This window comes from Dasypus novemcinctus, chromosome 5 (genome assembly GCF_030445035.2).
Source record: "Dasypus novemcinctus isolate mDasNov1 chromosome 5, mDasNov1.1.hap2, whole genome shotgun sequence".
NCBI lineage: Eukaryota > Metazoa > Chordata > Mammalia > Cingulata > Dasypodidae > Dasypus > Dasypus novemcinctus.
This window is the reverse complement of record NC_080677.1, coordinates 138,737,479-138,759,307: the sequence shown is the minus strand read 5'-3', so window position 1 is coordinate 138,759,307 and position 21,829 is coordinate 138,737,479. Positions and strand designations below refer to the sequence as shown.

Below are 21,829 nucleotides of genomic sequence, written 5' to 3'. Positions count from 1 at the left end.
TAGAAACTCAAAACTAAATTTGTAACTAAATTTTACTAGCTTTGAATCATATTACCTGAATGTCTCTGTACTATCTTCAACCCTATTCTCTTATAAATATCAGTTATATATTCACAAGTAAAATGATAAACTTATAAGTTTATCTATATTTTATGCTATATATAACATATCTATATGGTATGCTATATAACATTTCAGTGCATTTGAGACCTCTGGTTCTCTGAGAGAGGGTATTGGATTTCTCTCTCTTCGGTGATGGACAGAACTGAGAGAGGAGGTGCAGAGGGAAGGTGATTTACTGCTCCTAGAACTCTTTCAAAGAGTGGAGTTTTGTGATTCCTCAAGGAGGCATAAAATAAGAGACCTCTCCTCTGAATGCCCTCAGTGAAGCTACGTTTACCCTCTTGTTGAAAGAGTTTGTCTGATCTGCTGATCTTGCACTGTTGGGCTCAATCCTCATTTCGGTCTCTTCCTTTGAAAAATGAGTGCTGCTTGTACCTAGAGAGACCCTGGAAGTAGGTGAGACTTCTTTCTCCTGAGTCAGTTTTTCTGACTAGTTCATCTGTTTAAGTTTCCTAGGGCTGCGGAAACAAAATACCACAAACTAGGTGTCTTAAAACAACAAAAAATTATTTTATCACAGTTCTGGAGGTAGGAAATTTTGAAATCAAGGTTTCCATGCTTCCTTTGAAGTCTTAAGGGAAAAAAATCTGTTCAGTACGTCTTTTAGCTACTTGTGATTACTGGCAATCCTTGGTGTTCCTTGGTTTGTGGCAGCATAACTCCATCTCTGCCTGTTATGTGACCACCTTCTCTCTCTCTCCTTTTCTCTCTTTTTCTTTCTCTCCCTCTCTCCCCCCCTTCCCTCCTTGTCTCCCTCCTCTCTCTCTCCCCCCTTTCCCTCCCTCTCCCTCCCTCTCTCTCTGTCCAAATTCCTTCTATTTATAAGGATACCAGTCATATTGGATTAAGGTCCCCCCAATCCAGTTTGGCCGCGTCTTAGCTATTAATGTCATCAAAGGACCTATTTCCAAATATGGTCACATTCATGGGATCGGAGAGTAGAACTTAAAAATACATTTTGAGGACACCCAGTTCAATCCATAACCTTAATCCCTAGTCCACAAAAACAGAAATTGCTAGGTCTTCCAATACCAGCTGCTTTGTCATTGCTTGAGAACCGTTTTTATCTGATTAAGTATGGAGAGAACAAGAGCAACAAATAAAAATTACCACTTATTTAAGGCTATGATAAAGACCACACCTGGAACAAATGGTTCCCTCTGAAGTTTAAAATTAATGAGAGAGATAAATAAGAATTTGTACCCACCTTCCAATTAGTGCAGAAAAAGACTTCCTAGGACTTGGGGGGGGGGGACGGGAAGAGGGGGGATGACACTTAGTTCAATAGAGAAACAAAAGATGAGGATAGTCCTTATGGTGACAGAATAATGGTTCTTCAAAGATGTCCACACCCTAATCCCCAGAACCTATAAAAATGTTACCTTACATGGAAAAAAGGACTTTGCAGATGTGATTAAGTCAAAATTCTTGAGGTAGGTAGATTTTCCTGGATTATCTGGCGGGCCCAGTGTAATCTCAAGTGTAAGTGAAAGGGGGAGGCAGGAGAGTCAGAGGAGAAAAGACAATGGAAGCAGAGGTTGGAGTGATTTGAGGAAGGGCCCATGAGCCAAGTAGTGCAGGTGGCCTCTAGAAACTTGGAAAGTCATGGGAATGGGTTTTCCCATTTAGTCTCCAAAGGGATCACAGTCCTACCGATACCTTGATTTTATGATTTCTCACTTCCAGAATTGTACAATAATAAATTTGTGGTTTTAAGCCACTACATTTATGTTAATTTGTTACAGTAGCAATAACAAACTAATGCAAATTTTAGTACCTGGGATTGGGGTGTTGCCATAACCAATATCTAAAAATGTAGAAATGGCTTAATAATTTGGCAATGGGTAGAGGCTACAAGCATTTTGAGGAGCATGATAGAAAAAGTCTAGATTGCCTTGAACTGACTGTTTGTAGAAATACGGATGTTAAAGACTGCTAGTGAAGGCTCAGAAGGAAGTGAGGGGCATAGTAGAGACATCCGTATTGTCTTAGAGAATACCTAAATTGTCATAAACAGAAGTGTTGGTAGAAATATGAATGTTAAAAGCACTACTGGAGAGGGCTCAGAAGGAAATATGGAACTTCTGGAAACTGGATGAGAGGGGACCCTTGTTATATAATGGCAGAGAATTCAGCTGAATTGTGGTCTGCAGTTATGTGGAAATCAAAACTTGTAATTGTTAGCCTTGGATATTTAGCTGACATTTCCAAGCAAAGTGTTGAAGATGTAGCCTGATTTATTTTTGGTGCTTTTGTAAAATGTGAGAGGGAAGAGGTATACTGAAGAATTGAACAAAAAGGAACCAGGCCTTGATTTGGGAAATCCTTAGCTTATTCATATTGCAAAAGGTACTAAAATAAGGAGATTCAGTGTCAGGAAAGTGTGTTTTAGAGAGAAAGCCCAGGGTTTTGTTGATCAACCTTTTGCTAGTTCCTTGGAAGGATCAAAGCTCAGAGTATTAGTTACACAGAGGGCTCTTTGAAAAAATTAGGTGTGAAACTCATGGAACCCATCAGCCATCTAAGCAGAATTCAAGAATAGAGATGGGATTATCCAGGAAAACTCTGTGGAGGGACTGCTTATCTAATAGAGTGAATCCCCATGGCATACACGGGAGACCCATGTGGTTTCTGTGCTTATATATTATTGTTGGAGAAATTGAGAGTTTACAGAAAAATCATGTAGAAAATATAGAATTTATATATAGATATACCCACCACAGTTTTCCCTAATATTAATGTTTTGCAATAGTGTGGTATCTTTGCTACAATTGATAAAACAATGCTTCATATATTTTGGGATTCTGCTATTACATGCACATATATTTATAATTGTTAAGTCTTCTTGTTGAATTGACTCCTTTATTAGTATATACTGACCTTCTTTGTCTCTCATAACAATTTTTGATTTAAAGTATATTATCTGATCTTAGTGTAGCTACCCAAATCTCTTGGTTATATTTGCATGGTATTTGTTTTTTTTCCTTCTTTTCTCTTTCGACCTAAATGTTTCCTTGAATTTAAAGTGAGTTTCTTATAAGCAGCATATAGTTGGGTCATGCTTTTTCTTTTTAATCCATTTTGTCAGTCATTGACTTTTTACTGGAGAGCTTAATCTATTTACATATACTATAACTAGTGATAATGCAGGACTTTCTTCTCCACTTGACTGTTAGGTCTTTGTTTAAGTATTATGCTTTTGTTTGCCCTTCAGTTCTTCTGATAATACCTTCTTTCATGTTTATTTGATTTTTTGTAGTATACCGTATTGAGTCCCTTCTCATTTCTTTTTGGATATGTTTTCCTCGTGATTACCATGGGATTAAAATGTAACATCCTAAATAGTTAACAGTCATATTTGATAACAATTTGACTTCATTAGAATGCACTGTTTGTACACACCTCTGTCTCCCTACCTTTTTTGGACTTGTTACAAATTATATCTTTGTACATTGTATTTCCAGTACCATAGATTTATTATGACTTTTTATGCATTTGCATTTTAGTACCTGTAAGAAGTAAAACGTACATATTGAAAAATACTATGGTACTGGCATTTTTAATTACCCATATGTTTACCTTTACCAGAGGTCTTTATTTCTTTATAATGCTTTGAACTACTGCCTAGTGTCCTTTCCTTTTGGTCTGAAGAAATCTCTTTAACATTGCTTTTAGGTCAAGTTTAGTTGTGATGACCTCCCTCAGGTTTTGTTTACCTAGGAATGTCTTTGCTCCCTCATTTTTGAGGGACAGTCTCACTGGCTGTAAAATTCTTTTTTGGCAGTTGTTTTCTTTCTGAACTTTAAGTATTTTATTCCACTGCCTTCTTGTCTTCATTGTTTCTGATGAGAAATCGTTACTTAATCTTATTGGGGCTCCCTTGAAGATAACCTGTTCCTCTGCTTTTCTTTTGCACCTTTCAGAAGTCTCCTCTTGTCCTTCACATTTGTCAGTTTAACTACTATGTGTCTAGCCATTGTTGTCTTTGAGTTTATCCTGGTTAGGCTTCAATGGGCTTCTTGAATGTGCACATTCATATCTTTTGTTAAAATTATTTATTTGAATATTTATTCTGCCCCTTTCTCTCTTCTCCTTTTGGGACTTCCATAATTCATATGATTGTGTCCCTCAGGTCTCTTAGGCTGTTTAATTTTTTTTTATTATTCTTTTTTCTTTCTACCCACTAGCCTAAATCATTTCAATTGTCTTATCTTCAAGTTTGCTGATTCTTTCTTCAGAAAGCTTTAATCTGTCTGAAACCTTTTAGAAAATTTTTCATTTCAGTTGTATTCTTAAACTTCAATATTTCTGTCTGGTTCCTCTTTAAAATTTCTATCTCTTTATTCAGATTATCATATTTTCATGCAGTGTTTTCCTGGTATCCTTTAGTTCTTTGTATTTTCCTTTATCTCTTTGAGTATATTGAAGATTGTTTTTAAAACTCTTTGGTCTGTTGGGAAGTGGACTTGGCCCAATGGATAGGGCATCTGCCTACCACATGTGAGGTCTGCGTTTCAAACCCTGGGCCTCCTTGACCTGTGTGGAGCTGACCCATGCACAGTGCTTACTGCATGCAAGGAGTGCCCTGCCACGCAGGGGTGTCCCCCGCGTGGGGAGCCCCACGTGCAAGGAGTGCGCCCCGTAAGGAGAGCTGCTCAGTGCGAAAGAAAGTGCAGCCTGCCCAAGAATGGCACCACACACACAGAGAGCTGACACAGCAAGATGACACAACTAAAAGAGACACAGTGCTCTGATAAAGATAGAAGCGGTCACAGAAGAACACACAGCGAATGGACACAGAGAGTAGACAACTCAGGGGAGGGTGGGGGTAAGGGGAGAGAAATAAATAAATCTTTAAAAAAAAAACCAAAAAACTCTTTGGTCTGTGCAAAGTGTGGTCCTTTCATGGGTGGTTCCTGAATTTTTATCTTCCTTTGGATGTGCCATTATTTCCTGTTTCTTTGTCTGTAATCTTTTGTTGCAAACAGTACAGTTTAATATTTTAATATGTTAACTCTTAGGTTTATTCTTGAACTGTCTGTTCTTTATATTTGTATCTGACTAGTGATACGTCAGTGATTTCTTTGCTGGGATAAAGTGAAGCAAATTCAATGTACAAAACACCATTCACACTGTGTAATTTGGCTTTGTAATTGTCTGGTGCTCTTCAGAGTTTAGTTCACCTATCATAAAAATCAGTTAGAGTTCATAGGTAAGTGAAGGTTCCTCTCCATCTTTTCTGAGCCTGTGTCAGGTACTGGGGTTATGTTCATGGCCATAGGAATTCCCCTGTTTACAGGAATCTGAATGTCACCTCTACTTTGATTAAATAGACTTTCTTCCCATCCCGGGTGCCCACTAGTATTTCTTAAAGCACATAATCCTTTGTCCCAGGGCCACTTTGACTTGTTTCTTATACTGCTTTAAATGTCTACAAGTTGCTTCTGTCTGCATGGCAAATTCTGGGAGTGGAAGCCAGAGAAAAGTGTTCTATGTCAGTCTTTCACACTGCCTTCTGATAGATTGGCACTGACATACAGGCACCCCAGTATATATATAGGGTTTACACTGTTCCTTCCAGAACAGGGCCAGAAAACCACAATGGGAAGCTTGCTCCACACCGCACTAGTGCTGGCATGGATAGGAGACTGCAAGGGTGCCATGAGCTTTTCCTTGTGTTTAAATCTGCATTTTATTCATTGGGTGATTACCTGATTAGTACAGCCCTTCAACTGTTTCCTGGAGTATTGGGGAAGATGGCTGTGCCAGTTTTTACTAGTTGTTCAGAGATACTTTGGGAGAACCATACACTGGGTCCTCCTATACCACCATCTTGTTTGACCTGAAGTCTCCCTACTAGATTTCAAATTTTTTAAAATTTATTTATTTATTTATTTATAAGTACTGGGGGCTGGGGATTGAACCCAAGATCACATGCCACTGGTCAGCCACTGAGCCACATTGGCCCCCTGAGTTGGTATTTTTCAGTTGTTTTGCTTCTTGTCTGTTTTTGTTGCTGTTTAGGAGGCACCAGGAACCAAACCCAGGACCTCCCATGTAGGAAGCAGATGCTCAACAACTTCAGCCATATTTGCTTCCCTTCCCACTAGGTTTTTAAGAATGTTACTCCAGTAGGCACACTGCCAACTCAGACTGAAGAGCTAGAAAGATGATGAAATGAAAGAAGGATGTGAGTTGCCACAAATTCTATAGGCAGTAAATAGGCTGATAAAACTACTCAGCTACCGACATGTGTTACCCTTTGTAAAGAAGGGTAACTCCCAAAGGCAGAGTTGTGTGTCCTAAGGACAGAGCTACAGGCTGGATATTGGGTTCTTGAGCTACAGAATGTTACTTCTATGCCTTGTGTACTGGTATGGAGAAGTGCACCACAGGAAAAAAATGTTCTTAAACTTAACTCATTTCTGTGGGTGTGAACCCTTGTAAATTGGACCTTTGGTGAGGTTACTTAGATAAGGTGTTGCCCAGATTGGGTCTTAATCCTATTACTGAAGGCCTTATAGGAGCAGCCAGAAGCTGAAAGTCAATGGAACCCAGAATAGAAGGGAGAGGCCACCATGTACATTGTTATTTGACAGAAGAGACAAAAGGACCAAGAATCACTGGCAGCCAGCCCCAGAACACCAGTCTCTGGGAAGAAGGCATCACCTTGATGATGGCTTGATTTAAACTTCCAGTCTCAAAACCATGAGCCAGCAAATTCCCGTATATGTTTTTAAAATTTATTGAAGTATATCCACCCATACATAAATTTAAATAAACAATAAGTATATAGTAATAGTTGTGAACTTGCAAAACAAACATACATAACAAAATACAAGGCTCTCATTGTTGCAAAACATTTTTAACTAACGATTAATGATTCTCAAAATCCTACTACTATCCAAAGTATCTTACATTTGGTGTATTTTTCCCTCAGCCCACCCTATTATTATGATTATTATTATTTTATATCATTTGTACATGAACATAAATAAACGAGTGAATAGTAAAAGTTGTGAACTTACAAAGCAAACATGCATTTTATCATACAGGGGTCCCCTATATCAACCCACCACCACCACCTTGCATTGTTGTGAGACATTTGTTACAAATTATGAAAGAATATCACAAAACCTTACTACTAACTATAGTCCTTATCTTACTTTTGGTGTATTTTCCCCTAACCCACTGTATTATTAGTTTTTAAATATATTTTATGACAGAAGTTGTAAACTTACAAAACATGTGCATGTGCAGAATTCCCATACAACACCCCTCTATCAACACACCACACCATAGTGAAACATTTCTTACAGATTATGAGATAATATCATCAGATTATTTGGCACACGTGTTCTCTACTCCCCCACACAGAACATCTTTGGCATAGATGCATGAATATTACATCCATAGGTCACTCTAGTTGTATTTTTCCCATGCTTCTCCACATTCTCACCACACTGCAGTAGTGATGTACATCTGCTCTAGCTCACAAAGGATACTCTTGAATCTGTACTATCAACCACAATTCTTATCCACCTCTGGGTTTACTGTGCTATTCAGTCTCTACATTATTCTCTAGCTTTCTGTCAGTTGGCACTTACATCCCTAGACTATCCTTTGCAGCCACATTCCCATTTGTAAAGCAGCTGTTACTTAGTATAATGTGTTACCATCAACTCTATACATTTCCATGCTTTTACAATAAAGTTAATTAATACTACATACATTAAATATCAATAGTCCATCTCAGTCCTCCTCTTATCTCCTTTTAAGTATCCACCGCTTACCTCCAGGTCTCAAAGATATTTTCCTACATTTTCTTCTAGAAGCTTTATGGTTCTTATTTTTATATTTAGGTTTTTGATCCATTTTGAGTTAATTTTTGTATAAGTTGTGAGGTAGGGGTCCTCTTTCCTTCTTTTGGCTATTGGCGTCCAGTTCTCTCAGCACCATTTGTTGAATGAACTGTTCTGGCTGGGTTGGGTGAGTTTGACAGGCTAGTCAAAAATCACTTGACCATAGATATAAAGGTCTGTGAGGGTCTGTTTCTGAACCATCAGTTCTGTTCCATTGGTCTATGCGTCTGTCTTTATGCTAGTACCATGCTGTTTTTACCACTGTAGCTAGGTAATATGATTTAAAGTCTGGAAGGGAGAGTTTTCCAACTTTACTTTCCCTTTTTAAGATGTTTCTGGCTATTTAGGACCCTTACCCTTCCAAATAAATTTGATACTCATGGTTTCCATTTATTTTTTAAAATGCTAGTAGAATTTTTATTGGAATTGCATTGAATCTGTATATCAATTTGAGTAGAATTGACAATTTTTTTTTTTAGAATTGACATCTGCATGATATTTAGTCTTGCAAACTGTGAGCATGGAATGTTTTTCCAATTATTTAGGTCTTTTTTGATTCCTTTTAACAATGACTTGCGTTTTGTGAATACAAATGCTTTACATCGTTGGTTAAGTTTAGTCCTACTTTATTTTCACCACTCTTTTGACACTTTTTAGTTACTTTTTCTGACTCTTCATTTTCTAGACTCTTTTCTAAGCCTCTCGTGTTTTTTCTTTTCAGGTTGTAGCACACCCTTTGGTATTTCCTTCAAAGCTGGTCTCTTGTTTACAAACTTTCCGAGTTTCTGTTTATCTGTGAATATTCCAAACTTGCCCTCATTTTTGAAAGACAGTCTTGACAGATATAAGATTCTTGGCTGGAAGTTTTTCCCTTGAAGTATCTTAAATATTTCATACCACTGTCTTCTTGCCTTGATTGTTTCTGATGAGAAATTGGCACTTAATCTTATTGGATATCCTTTGTATGTGATGCATTGCTTTTTTCTTGCTGCTCTCAGAATTTTCTATCTTTGGCATTTGACACTCTGATGAGTGTGTGCCTTGGAGTTGGTCTATTTGGATTTATTCGGACGGGAGTACGATGTGCTTCTTGGACATGGATATCTATGTCCTTCAATAGGTTTGAGAAATTTTCTACCATTATTTCTTCAAATATTCCTTCTACCCTTTCCCCCTTCTCTTCTTCTTCTGGGATACCCATGACACCTATGTTTGCACATCTCTTGCTGTAGTTGAGTTCCCTGATACCTTGTTCAATTTTTTCCATTCTTTTCTTCATCTATTCTTTTGTGTGTTTGCTTTCAGAGGCCATTTCTTCAAGCTCACCAATCCTTTCTTTTACCTCCTCAAATTTACCATTATATGATTTCAGTGTATTTTTTTTTCTTTATTGCACCTTTCATTCTCATAAATCTGCTATTTTTCTATGTATGCCTTCAAATTCTTCTTTGTCCTCATCCAATATTTTCTTAATATTCTTAATCTCTTTAGCCATCTTATTGAATTTATTACGGAGATTCATTTGAACATCTATGATTAGTTTTCTTAACTCCTTTATGTCATCTGGAGGCTTATCTTTTTCTTTTAACTGTGCCATAACTTCCTGTTTCTTGGTGGGGATTGTAATTTTTTGTTGGTATCCTGGCATCTGGCTTACTAGATGTATTTATTCTGGGTGCAGTTTCTCTCTTTAGTTTAGGACTTTCTTGCCCTTTCTGCCTTGCTGCTTGTGTGATAGGAGCCAAGGATATAGTTGGTGCTCTAAGCTGTGGAGGCTTAAACTGCCTCCTTGCCCCAAGGACTGATGAAGCTTCTTCCAACTTTCTCCTTTGTTAGGGGTGGGGACAGAGCCGTAGCTGTGTGTAATAATTCCAGTCGTGCAGGCCTAGACTGCAGTTGTCCCGACAGACTGATGAAGCTTCAAGCTCCTTTTTCCCCTGCCTGAGGCAGGGATGGAGATTCAGGTGTGGGCAGTAATCTAAACCTTGTGGTCCAAAATGACCTTAGTTGCCCCGGTAGACTTCTGACTCTGTCCAACTGGATATACCTGAAGTTACCAGGAGAGGCTGGTGCAGGGTCCGCCAGCTTCCTCCCTGCCAGAAGTGAGGCTGAAACCTAGGCTAGGGCTGCAGGCTGATCTGGGTGAAAGAAACTGGTCCCTTATGATCTCTGTGATTTTTGGTTAGCCTGGCTTCCCCTTATGCTGGGGGCAGAGTTAAAATGGCAGCTACTGGCTTCTTTCTCATGTGGACAGGTTCAAACCTCAGCTTTTCCTAGGGTTATACTTCAGCCAGCCAAATCCACCTATCAGCAGCTGAAATTGGTGGCTAACTGACCCCTCCTCCCCTGTTCCTGGGAAATGGAGCTTCAGTTTCAGCCACAGAATAACTCCTGAGGCATCCTATGCCGCCAGAGTAGGATGATCACCGGCCTCTGCACAGTGACCTGTATTTTCCTGAAGAGGCTGGCACAGGACTCCCCAATTTCCTCCCTGCCTGAGCTGGGGCTGGGGTTTAGGCTAGAACTGCAGCCTGATCTGGATGGAAAAAAGCCTTTCCCTGCTAGCACTGTGATTTTCAGTCTACCCCACTTCCCCTCATGCCGGGGATAGAGTTAAAATGGTGGCTCTTGGCCTCATTCTGACTTGGACAGGTTCAAACTTCAGCTGTTCTTAGGATTATACTTTAGCCCACTGAATTTACTAATCAGTAGCTGAAGTTGGTGCCCAACTATCTCCTCCTTTCCTGTTTTTGGGAATTGAAGCTTCCAATTCCAGCAGCGTAATAGCTTGTGAGGCAGTTTGTGCCACAGGTGGAGGATGGGCACCATCCTCAATGGTGTAGAGTGCTGTACTCACAAATCTCTGCAGATGGGCTGTCTCCTCCTTCCATTCTTTCAAGGATGGTGCAGGATGCTCTTCTGATCTCCTGGAGTCCCCAAACAGGTGCTTTAAATAGTTCTGGGTGATTAGGAGCTCCTTTCTCTGCTATTTTGCTGTTTGTCTTTCTAAATTCTTGTATTTTAAGCCAACCCATTGCATGGTATTTACTTTAGCAACAAGGAAACTAAAACACCTTGAAATCGAATGGAGTTTGGTTGGATTTCAGAATTGTTTGGTACCAGTGTCTTATATTTCCCTTCCATTTTCTCCCTCTTTGAATGGAGTTTCTGTAACTATGATGATATACCTGTCCCACGATTGCATTTTGGGGCAGATGACTTGTTTTCTTGTTCAAAAGTCCACAGCCTGAGAGGAATTTTCCTGCAGAACAGATTATACCTAATTTACATGATGTAGATGGTGAGTTTGGAACTTTTGAACTCATAAGAGTTAGATGAGATTTTGGACTTGAGTTGAGGCTGTAAAGGATTTAGCCTTTTGGGGACCATATAATGGGATGAATATATTTTGCATATGGGATGAATTTTAATCTTTGAGGGCCAGAAGGAAGACTATGGTAGGCAGAACAATGTGTTCCCCTCCCCCCCAAAGATATCCACATCTTAATCCCTAGGACCTGTGGATATATTGCCTTTTATAATAAAGGGGTTTTGCAAATGTGATTATTTTAAGGACTGTGAGTTGGGAAAATTATTCTGGATTATCAGGTCGGCCCAATATAATCACAAGGGTCCCTATAAGATAGAAGAAGGAGGGCCAGAATCACAGAACAAGGTGTTATGGCTGAAGCAGAAAATGGGGTAATTTGAGGAAGAGTCCATGAGCCAAGGAATGCAGGTGGCCTCTAGAAGCTGGAAAAAGTATGGAAGTGGATTCTCCCCTAGAGTCTCCAAAATGAATCCAGCCCTGGCAATACCTTGATTTTAAGACTTATGATTTCCAGAATAATAAAATATTAAATTTGTGTTGTTTTAAACCACTAATTTATGTTAGTTTGTTATAGCAGCAATGGGAATTTAACCCAGTCCTTCTGAAAACAGAACCATCAGAATCAAGTGGAATAAATATTTCAAGTCACAGACTGAAAGTACAAAAGAAGGCTATCATTGTTGAAATAATACAGCCAAGATCACTAATGTAAATAGCAGCAGTCTAGAAGGAGAAAAAGGAACATGTAGAAAAAGGTCTGGCGAATCTTTCTACCTAAGAAAAAGACCTACAGGTACTAGCAATGAAAAGTCCAGCCTTTTCTTTTCCTTACAGGAAATCTCACTATTTTCAGGCCCCCCACTCCCTCACTCTTGAGTTTCAAATCAGCATTTTAAAATATGTACTTCATTCTTAAGTATGAGCAGACAATGAAGACTCACCTGACATCTGAGAAAAGCCTCTAACATAAAAGGAGGGCCAAAATAAACCAACAATGAAAAGCATTTGGGAGAAACCAGAGTATGCCAAGGAGAAGAATGTCTCCCCCAAAAATTATATTATGCTGAGAGATATATGAGATTGTATTCACGAGAAAGGCCAGGACATTATAAAAAGAAATATTTAGTGGAACATAAAGAGAATCCTGGCATTTATAAATAATAACATATCAAAAAGATTGGAAGATAAAGATGAATTCTCCCAGAAAATACAGCATAATGACAAAAATAGGGAAAATAGGAGAAAAGAATTAAGAATATTAGAGAACCAACTCAGAAGATCCAACATCCAACTATAGGAATTCCAAATGGAGAGAGAAGAAAAATAAAGTGGAGGAAATGAAATCAAGAAAATTTCTCAGATCCAAAGGACACAAAGTTGCAAGTTGAAATGACCGAACCAGTGCCCAACAAAATGCGTGCAAAGTGACTCACAGCAAGACATACCATCATAAAATTTCAGAGTACTTGGGACAAAGATTCTATAAGTTTTAAAAGAAGAATAAAGAGCAGTTCACATTCAAAAGGACAGGAGAATAGCTTATACTTCTCAGAAACAACACTAGAAGCAGGAAGACAATGGAGCAATGACTTCAAAATTCTGAAAGGTAGTTTTGACTAGATTTCTGTATTTAACCAAAGTATAATTTAAAAGCAAAGGTCAAGTAGTCATACTTCTGTAGTCTCAAATTCACCTTTCCTTAGCAAGTTACTGGAGGATATGCATAATCTAAATAAGGGTGTAAACCAAAAGAAAAAAGAAAAAAAGATGTGGGCTACATAGGAAGTAAGAGATCCACCATAGGAGAAAAGTAAAAAGAGATCCTATGATGACAGTGTGCATTATGTAAAAAAAATAACCAGTCTAGATTGGAGCAGGTCTGAAGACTCCAGGAAAAGTTTCTTTAAGAAAATGAAATTGATAGTATAACTGAGGAATATGAAAACAGAGAAAATAAAGACATTTGCAAAGAAAGTTTGGATTCAAATCAGTGAAAAGCACATAGAAAACTAAGAAAACGAAAAAAAAGTATTAATTCCAGGGTGGAAGGTATAAAGTTACTCAAGAAGGGGAAAAAAGTTGTAGTTTACTACATGGCTAAGCAGTGAATCATTTTTCCAATGTTGTAATAATTTAAACATTGTCTATTGAGCAAACTGAAATCGTCTGTGTAACTATAGTAGGGGAGAGAGAGAGTTGAAAGGTATGCAGCTTAAATCCTCATTAGTAGGAATTTAATAGTTAAGGCTAAAAGCTGCAGAATCAAGAAATAGGCAAGCTTTTTATCTAGTGACATGAAAGCAAATACCAAAAGAATTATGTAAACAACTTGAAAGTGACTATCTCTGGGAGGTAGAATTGGGAAGAAGGAAGGCATGATAGCAAATCTTGTTCAAATATTTGACAGTTTGAACTTTGTGTGCATTTCCTTTTGATAAAAATAACAGTTAAAAATTGCTTAAAATTAAGACATAATGTGGAAGGTATAAAATGAAGTGTATCAGTTATGCTAAGTTATACTAAATTGCAAATACCATATTTTACTAAATATAAGTGGCTGAATTCTCCTGTTAAAGAACAGAGACTATCAGATTGTGCTATTCAACACATATGTATCGTTTTTGCTTCAAATACCTAAAACCCTTTTTTTTTTTTTTGTAAAGTGCCCTGTTTGGCTTTACTGTTTTCCCATGTTATATACAATCTCATGGAACTGCTCATCAAAATTCTCTGCCTTCTGTAGCCAAGGAATTGACATGTGACTCTAAGCTAGTCCATTAGAATACTTTCTCCCTGGAATTCTAGTCTTAATTATATTGATATTATTGTGTAAGCCAGGTCAAAGCAAACAAAAAGAGAGTAGAAGTGGCAAGTCTAAAGTCCGCAAAGCAGAATTCAAGTTGGAAAGCATTAAAAACAAAGAGAGTTATTATGCAATTATAAAAGGTATGATTCATAAACAATATGAAAGTCATAAACTTACAGGAACAAAAAAATTCAGCACATACAAACACAGAACAAAAAATGCTTAAAAACTCAGATTTGGTTTTATCAAAGCACAAGTGTAGTGGAGGATTTTAATTTATCCATTTCAGAATCTAATGGATAAAATAGAAAGATTCGGAGATAAACAAACCAATAGAGAGACAAGTAGAAAAATATCAATAGGTATTCCACAGAAGGGAAAATATATGTGATAAACACAATTAGGGAAATGTATGATAAAGTAACAATGAGAAAAAAACATTTTTAACCTGACACATTGGCAAAAATTCAAGACTTATAACCTCTAGTGCTGCTGGGGATACTGCATAAAAGGTACTTTCAAAAGCTACTAATAGAAATGCAAATTATTTAAATGTTTTGGGGGAGTAACCTTGAAATATCTCTTAAAACTGTAAATATGCACACCTTTTGACCTAGCAATCCCAATTTTTGGAATCTGTGCAGCAGAAATAATAGAACCCAAATGTACTGAATGTACATACAAGGATATTTATTGCAAAATTGGTAGCTGTGGCAAAAATTGAGGGAAACATGAGGAGCACACTGAATAAAATCCTAGTACACCCATACTATGGAATATTAATTGTTTAGGAGTTAGAGCTATCTGTCAACTTGAAAGTATTTATTAACAAAGAAAGCAAGTAGCAAAATTATATGATCCATTCTTATATAATAAAACCTATATACATATGTTTATCTTAATATTTATATTTATGTTTATATATATGTATATATAAATGTTTATATAAAGAAAAGTGGGGAGGGAAGCGGACTTGGCCCAGTGGTTAGTGTGTCTGTCTACCACATGGGAGGTCCGCGGTTCAAACCCCGGGCCTCCTTGACCCATGTGGAGCTGGCCCATGCGCAGTGCTGATGCACACAAGGAGTGCCGTGCCACGCAGGGGTGTCCCCTGCATAGGGGAGCCCCACGTGCAAGGAGTGCGCCCCATAAGGAGAGCTGCCCAGCGCAAAAGAAAGCACAGCCTGCCTAAGAATGGCGCCGCCCACACGGAGAGCTCACACAACAAGATGATGCAACAAAAAGAGACACAGATTCCCGGCCTCTGACAACAAAAGAAGCGGACTAAGAAGAAGATGTAGCAAATAGACACAGAACAGACAACCAGGGCAGGGGAGAAATAAATAAATAAATAAATCTTTAAAAAAAAAAAAAGAAAAAAGTGGGGAAGCATCAACCAAGTTGTCACCTTAGAGAGGTGGGTATGGGATGGAGAAAAGAATTGGTTTTCTTTCACTTTCTATAATAAGCATATGATATTGTTGTAATTCAGAAAAAGGTTACTAATCAGACAAGAATCTTGTCAAGGCATGAAATTTTCTAGGAAACGTGTAGTTTTAATCAACAAGTACTTGAAAGTTTTCAGTTCTAAAAAATGGGTATAATTTTCTGCAAATCACAGCAGCATTTGTTTTTATTCCCAGTTATTGAAATTTGCAATGTGTTTTTTAAATATCTTAAATAAATGCAAGGGCTACTTCTTTTATAGTTTTGGAAATTCTGTTGTTTTAGCTCTAAATACTTTTTGCTTTATATAGGGCTGTCTTCAACAGTGGAATACAATGTAATGGAGTTGGAACAAGAACTTGAAAATGTTAGGACTCTGAAGACAAAACTAGGTAAAGTACATTTTTTCTTGACTTGCGCGTTGGCTTGGTCACTTATTAAATACTTTTCTATCTTGTAGTCTAAAGTATTAGAAATATTATGAAATCCTTAGTTTATTTTGGAAGCTTTCAGTCTGTCCAAAGTTGATGACAAAGACTGCCATTTGGCTTAGGAAGAAATTAGGCATATATTCTTCAGGCTTTTGTTTTGGGTACAAATAAAATGACTTTCCAAAGAAAACAAGATGACTTTATACTGTATTTCTATCTGTTATGACTATACTTAGCTGCTGGTAAAAGAAAACGAGACAAAGTGGTTTAATTTTTCATATAACATTCAGCTGCTAGCATTGGTTTAATGTTTTAATGTCAGGGCCCATATCTTTATATTATCTTGGCCTTTCATTGTCATAAGACGGTCAAGGATGGAAGAAATGGGGAAGGGATGATGTCAATCACAGCTATCCCTTTATTTCAGTGCAAAATATTTCCCAGAAGCTCCCCATTAGACTTCTGTTTTTTTGTTGGCTGTATCTGTGTCACATGGCTGTTTTTAGCCCCTTCCCCATTCTCCTTTTATCTTCTAGATTTTGTTACCTTTATCTCTATGATTACATGTCATGATGATGATTGTTTATATTATAATCTATACATATAGTCTTGTTTTGTTTTGTTTATAGATTGTAAAAATTGAATACTAGTAGCACTCATTTACATTATTGTGGTTCTATAACTATTGTGCATTGCAAAATGACATATTGTGCCAGGATTGTATTTTCCTATTTGTGAAGCCAATGTTCTGACTCTTGTACAATTTATATGCTCACCTTTTAGCATCATACTTATGCATTTTCTTTTCTTACATTCTATCAGTTGCTAAAAACCGTAACACATTTGGCTTGCTTAGTATTTGAACTAGCCATTTGTTTCTTCCTTAAGTTTCTAATTGCCTTTCTCTTTTTTCTTATATTTCAAAAAAATAATATACCTTAACTATATGCTTCTTAGTTATGTGGTTTACTATACAGCATTGCTTTTCTTTCTGAAGGTAATTCTGTTTGGGGTCCTCTCACCTCCTACCTTAGTATCAAGCCCTTTATTCTCCAAGTCTGCTGAACAACTGTCATCTTTAGACTTAATTTTTCTGATATCCTGGAGTTGGTTTCCTGTTTACTGGATCTTGAAGCCCTTTTTTCTTGGCTTCTGAGACATTACTCTTTCTAGAATCTCCCCCTGTCTTTTTCTTTTTAGCTTTCATGTGTTCTTTGCTAGTTATTCATCATCTCTTCAGCTTCTGAGCAATGGAGTGATCCAGGTCTCAATGTTCTAACATTTTCTTCACTCCTACATGATCTCAGTCTCACAGCATTAGGTACTGTCCTCACTAGGTGGTTTCTAAGCTTTTATCTCCAGCCTAGATTTTTATCTTGACCCAAATCCAAATAAGAAGTCCATGTGCACATATGCCTTTTAGATTTAACAGGTGCCAAACTGAACTCGTATCAATTTTATAAAGGTAATCTCCATTTTTGCAGTTGCTGAAACAAAAACCTTGGGGTATTCATGACTTCTTTGTTTTTGCATCCTACATCCAGTTATCAACATATCCTGTCAGCTTGTCCTTCAAAATATTTCCAGAATCTTACTACTTTCTACAACCTTTACTGTAGCCATGCTCCAGGCCTTCATCATCTCTCACTTGGATTCCTACATTAACATTAAATTTTTAAAAAATTTCCCAAATAATTTTTTTAAATTAGGAAAGATGTGGGTTTATGGAAAAATCATGCAGAAAATACATAGTTCCCATATATCCTCCTAATTATCAATACCTTGCATTAGTGTGATTCATCTGTTATAATTGATGGAAGGATATTATTATAATTGTCCTATTAATTATAGTCCATAGTTTACAGTAAGATTGACTGTTTGTGTGGTATAGTCCTATTTTTTTTTAAAGTTTTATTCTAGTAGCATATATACAATTTGAAATTTCCCCTTTTAGCACATTCAGATATGTAATTCTTTCATGTTAATATTGTGCTACAATCACCACCAACCATTATCAAAATTTCACCACTGCCCCTAACAAAAACTGTACAAATTAAACAGTAACTCCCCATTCCCTACCTCACCCTGGCCCCTTGGTAATCTGTATTCTTGTTTCTGACTGTATGAATTTTCTTATTCTAATTATATCAGTGAGATGATACAATATTTTTCCCCTTGTGTCTGACTTATTTCACTCAACATGATATCTTCAAGGTTCATCCATGTTGTCACATGTATCTGAATTTCATCCCTTTTTAATGCTGAATAATATTCCATCATATGTATATACCACAGTTTGTTTATCCATTCTTCTGTTGATAGACACTTGGATTGCTTCCATCTTTTCTGTCTTAATACTTTTGAACTTGCTTAACAACTTGCCTAACATTCTTCTCTTAGACAAATGAATTACTCTTTTACTTTCTTAGGTGACAACTCAAATAACTTCAGAGAGAATTCTTTATTGACCACCTTATATAAAACAGCAGATATCCCCTACACTATCACTCTATGTATTCTATTACTCTATTTTTATATTTGTTGAAAGAATGAATGATGCATTTCTATATCTCCTTTGTGATCCACATTATTTTACTTTATTGGAAAATGTTTTAAACTCTCATAAGATAGAGGTTAAACTTTTTGAACTGTTACTTGCCAGAAGATGTCAATACTTTGTTCTGTGATTGAATTATAGTTTGGTAGCTTATACAATTCCAGATTGAATATCTTTTTTCCTCACAACTTTTACATTCAATATGGCAAAACATCTGATCCTTCTTTTTTTTATGAAAACTTTAGGGGGGTCTGGAATGATATACTTTAGATAATCTCTTTGGTTTTGTGCTCTGAAACTTGATGAGTTTGTGTCTATATTTTTGTTTATAATCCATCCTCCTTGGTGTACTCAGTGAAGCCAGAATCTGAAGACCTGAGTTTTTTTAACCTCATGATTTTTTTTTTACTTTTTTCTGTAAAAATATGCCATACATACCTAAAGTACAAAATATATATTTATTGCTTAAATAATAATAGAATGGGAACACCTTTCTAACTACTCAAATTAAGAAATAGAATATTTACCACTCCTCAGAAGCCTCCTGTGCCCCTTACTAACTGTATTCACCATTTCCCCTCAAAAAAATTCTGACTTTTGTGCTAATCATTATCTTGCTTTGTTTCAGAATTTTATCACTTATGTTTGCACCCCTGAATAATATATTATTTAATATTGCCTGATTTTTAAACTTTATATGTATGAATAAAATCATACTGTATTTATTCTTATGTGTTTGGTTCTTTCACTCGATATTATGGTTTCCTTTTTCTTTCTTTAAAACAGCATTATTGAGGTATAATTGACCTATAATAAACTGTACCTGTCAAAATATATAATTTGAACCATCACCACAATCAAAATAGTGAATATATCCATCACCTCCCAAAATTTTGCCATGCCCTTTTGTAATCCTTTTATGTTACTTCTCCCCATCTACCCTCCTCAGATACTCACTGATTTTCTTTCTATCACTGTATGTTAGTTTGCATTTTCTGGAATTTTACATAAATGAAGTCATGTAGTATGTACCCTTTACTTCCTGGCTTTTGTCACCTAGTGTAATTACGTAGAAATTCTTCAACATGTGGCATGTTGATTCCTTTTTACTGCTGAATAGTATTCCATATATTGGTAAACAGTGATTTGTCATCCATGCACCAGCTGAAGGACATTTGAGTTGTTTCCAGTTTGACACTGTTAAATATACAGCTGCCATGAAACATTCGTGTGCAAGTCTTTGTATGGACATATGTTTTTTGTGGTTTTTTCCCTGTCTTGAGTAAATACTTAGGGATGGAATGGTTGAGTCATATGATAGGTGTATGCTAAACATTTACAAAACTGCCAAACTATTTTTCAAGTACTTATGCCACTTTACATTTCTACCAACAGGGTATGAGAGTTCCAGTTCCTCCAGATCTCTACCATTCCTTAGCATTCTAACAGTGGTCTCTTATTGTGGTTTTAATTTACAAATTCCTAGTGACTATTAACTGAGAATCTTTTCCTATTCTTATTTGCCAACTGTATATCATCTTTGACAAAATGTCTACTAAATTTTTTTCATCATTAAAAAAATGAGTTCTTTGTTTTGTTATTATTGAGTGTTGAAAATTCTTTATATATTTTGTATTTTCTGGATTCGCATCCTTTATCAGATATATAATTTGCAAATATTTTCTCCCAGTCTGTTGCTTGTCTTTTCATTCTCCCAAGTGTCTTTTGAAGAAAACAAGTTTTTAATTTTGATAAAGTCCAATTTATGGATGTTTTTCTTTTATGGATCATGCTTTTGGTGTCATCTAATACATAGTTGCCTAATAAAATATCATAAAAATATTCTATATTTTCTTCCAGAAGTTTTTTAATTTTAGTTTTTACATTTAGATCTGTGTTCCATTTTGAGTTAATTTTTGCCTATGGTATAAGGTATGGATCAAAGTTCATTTTTTATATATGGATATCCAGTTGTTCCAGCGCTATTATGGATTGAGTCATGTCCCCCATAAAGACATTTTCAAGTCCTAACTCCCAGACCCATCAATGTGAACTCATTTGTAAATAGGATCTTTAAAGATGTTATTAATTAAGGTGAGGTCAAACTAGATTAAGGTAGGCCCTAATTCAGTATGGCTAGAGTCCTTATAAGCAGAGAAAATTTGGACACAGTACTAGGAGATGGACTGGGAGAGAGACAGCCATGTAAATCAAACAGAGATTTGAATTAGGGATTGTTGGCAAGCCTCACCAGAATGCAACAGACTTCACAGAAAATACGAACCCTGCCAACACCTTGATTTTGTACTTCAGGCCTCCAAAATTGTGCAACAATAAATTCAAGTTGTTTAAGCCAAGTAGTCTGTGACATTTGTTACAGCAGTCCTGGCAAACATAGATACATACCATATGTTGAAAAGACTGTCCTTTCTCCAATGAATTGACTTTGTATCTTTGTCAAAAATTAGTTGTCCGCATATGTTTGCATAATTTTCTCACTTTCTGTCTTATTCCATTGATCTATTTGTCTGTCTTTATGCCAATATTACATTTTTTTTTATTACCGTAGCTTGATAAGTAAGTCTTGAGGTCAGATAGTGTAAGTTTTCCAACTATGTTCTTTTTCAACATTGTTTTAGCTATTCTGAGTCCTTTGCATATCCATGGGAAATATTGGAGTCAGTTTGTTAGTTTCCACAAAAAAGTTCTCTGGGATTTTGACTGGGATTGTGTTGAATCTATAGATTAGTTTGGGGAGAGTTGATGTTATCTCAATACTGGGTCTCCTAATTAGTGAGCACAATATATCTCTCCATTTATTTATTTCTTCTTTATTTGTCTCACAATGTTTTGTAGTATTCTGTTCAGGTTTTGACCATTTTTTGTCATACTTATCCCTAAATAGTTCATGTTCTTTGAAGCTATTATAAACAGCATTTCTTAAATTTTTTGTTCCTGATTGTTCATTGCTGGCTTGTAGAAAAACAAATCATTTTGTATATTGATCTTGTATCCTGAAGACGTTTAGGCTCACTTAGTATTTTTAGTAGCTTTTTGCTAGATTCCAACATGTTTTTTCACATAGATGTTTACAAATCTGTGATAGTGACAGTTTTATATCTTCCTGTCTAATCTGAAAGCCTTTTATTTCTTTTACTTGTTTTTTTATTGGTGATTACCTCCAGTACAGTACTGAATGGAAGTGTTGCGAGTGTCATGCTTATTAGCTTGTTCTTAGTCAGAAAACATTTCATCTTTCACCATTTATTTTCA

General features: G+C 36.5%; 1 protein-coding gene across 1 annotated transcript in view; it reads left to right on the top strand.

The window, feature by feature from the left end:
• Window positions 1–21,829, top strand: part of LMBR1 (limb development membrane protein 1) — a 247,807-nt gene that overhangs the window by 159,873 nt on the left and 66,105 nt on the right. The window contains exon 10 of the mRNA XM_004458598.3: window positions 15,880–15,960. Coding sequence (XP_004458655.1) covers window positions 15,880–15,960 — 81 coding nt within the window. The remainder of the gene's footprint in view (window positions 1–15,879; window positions 15,961–21,829) is intronic.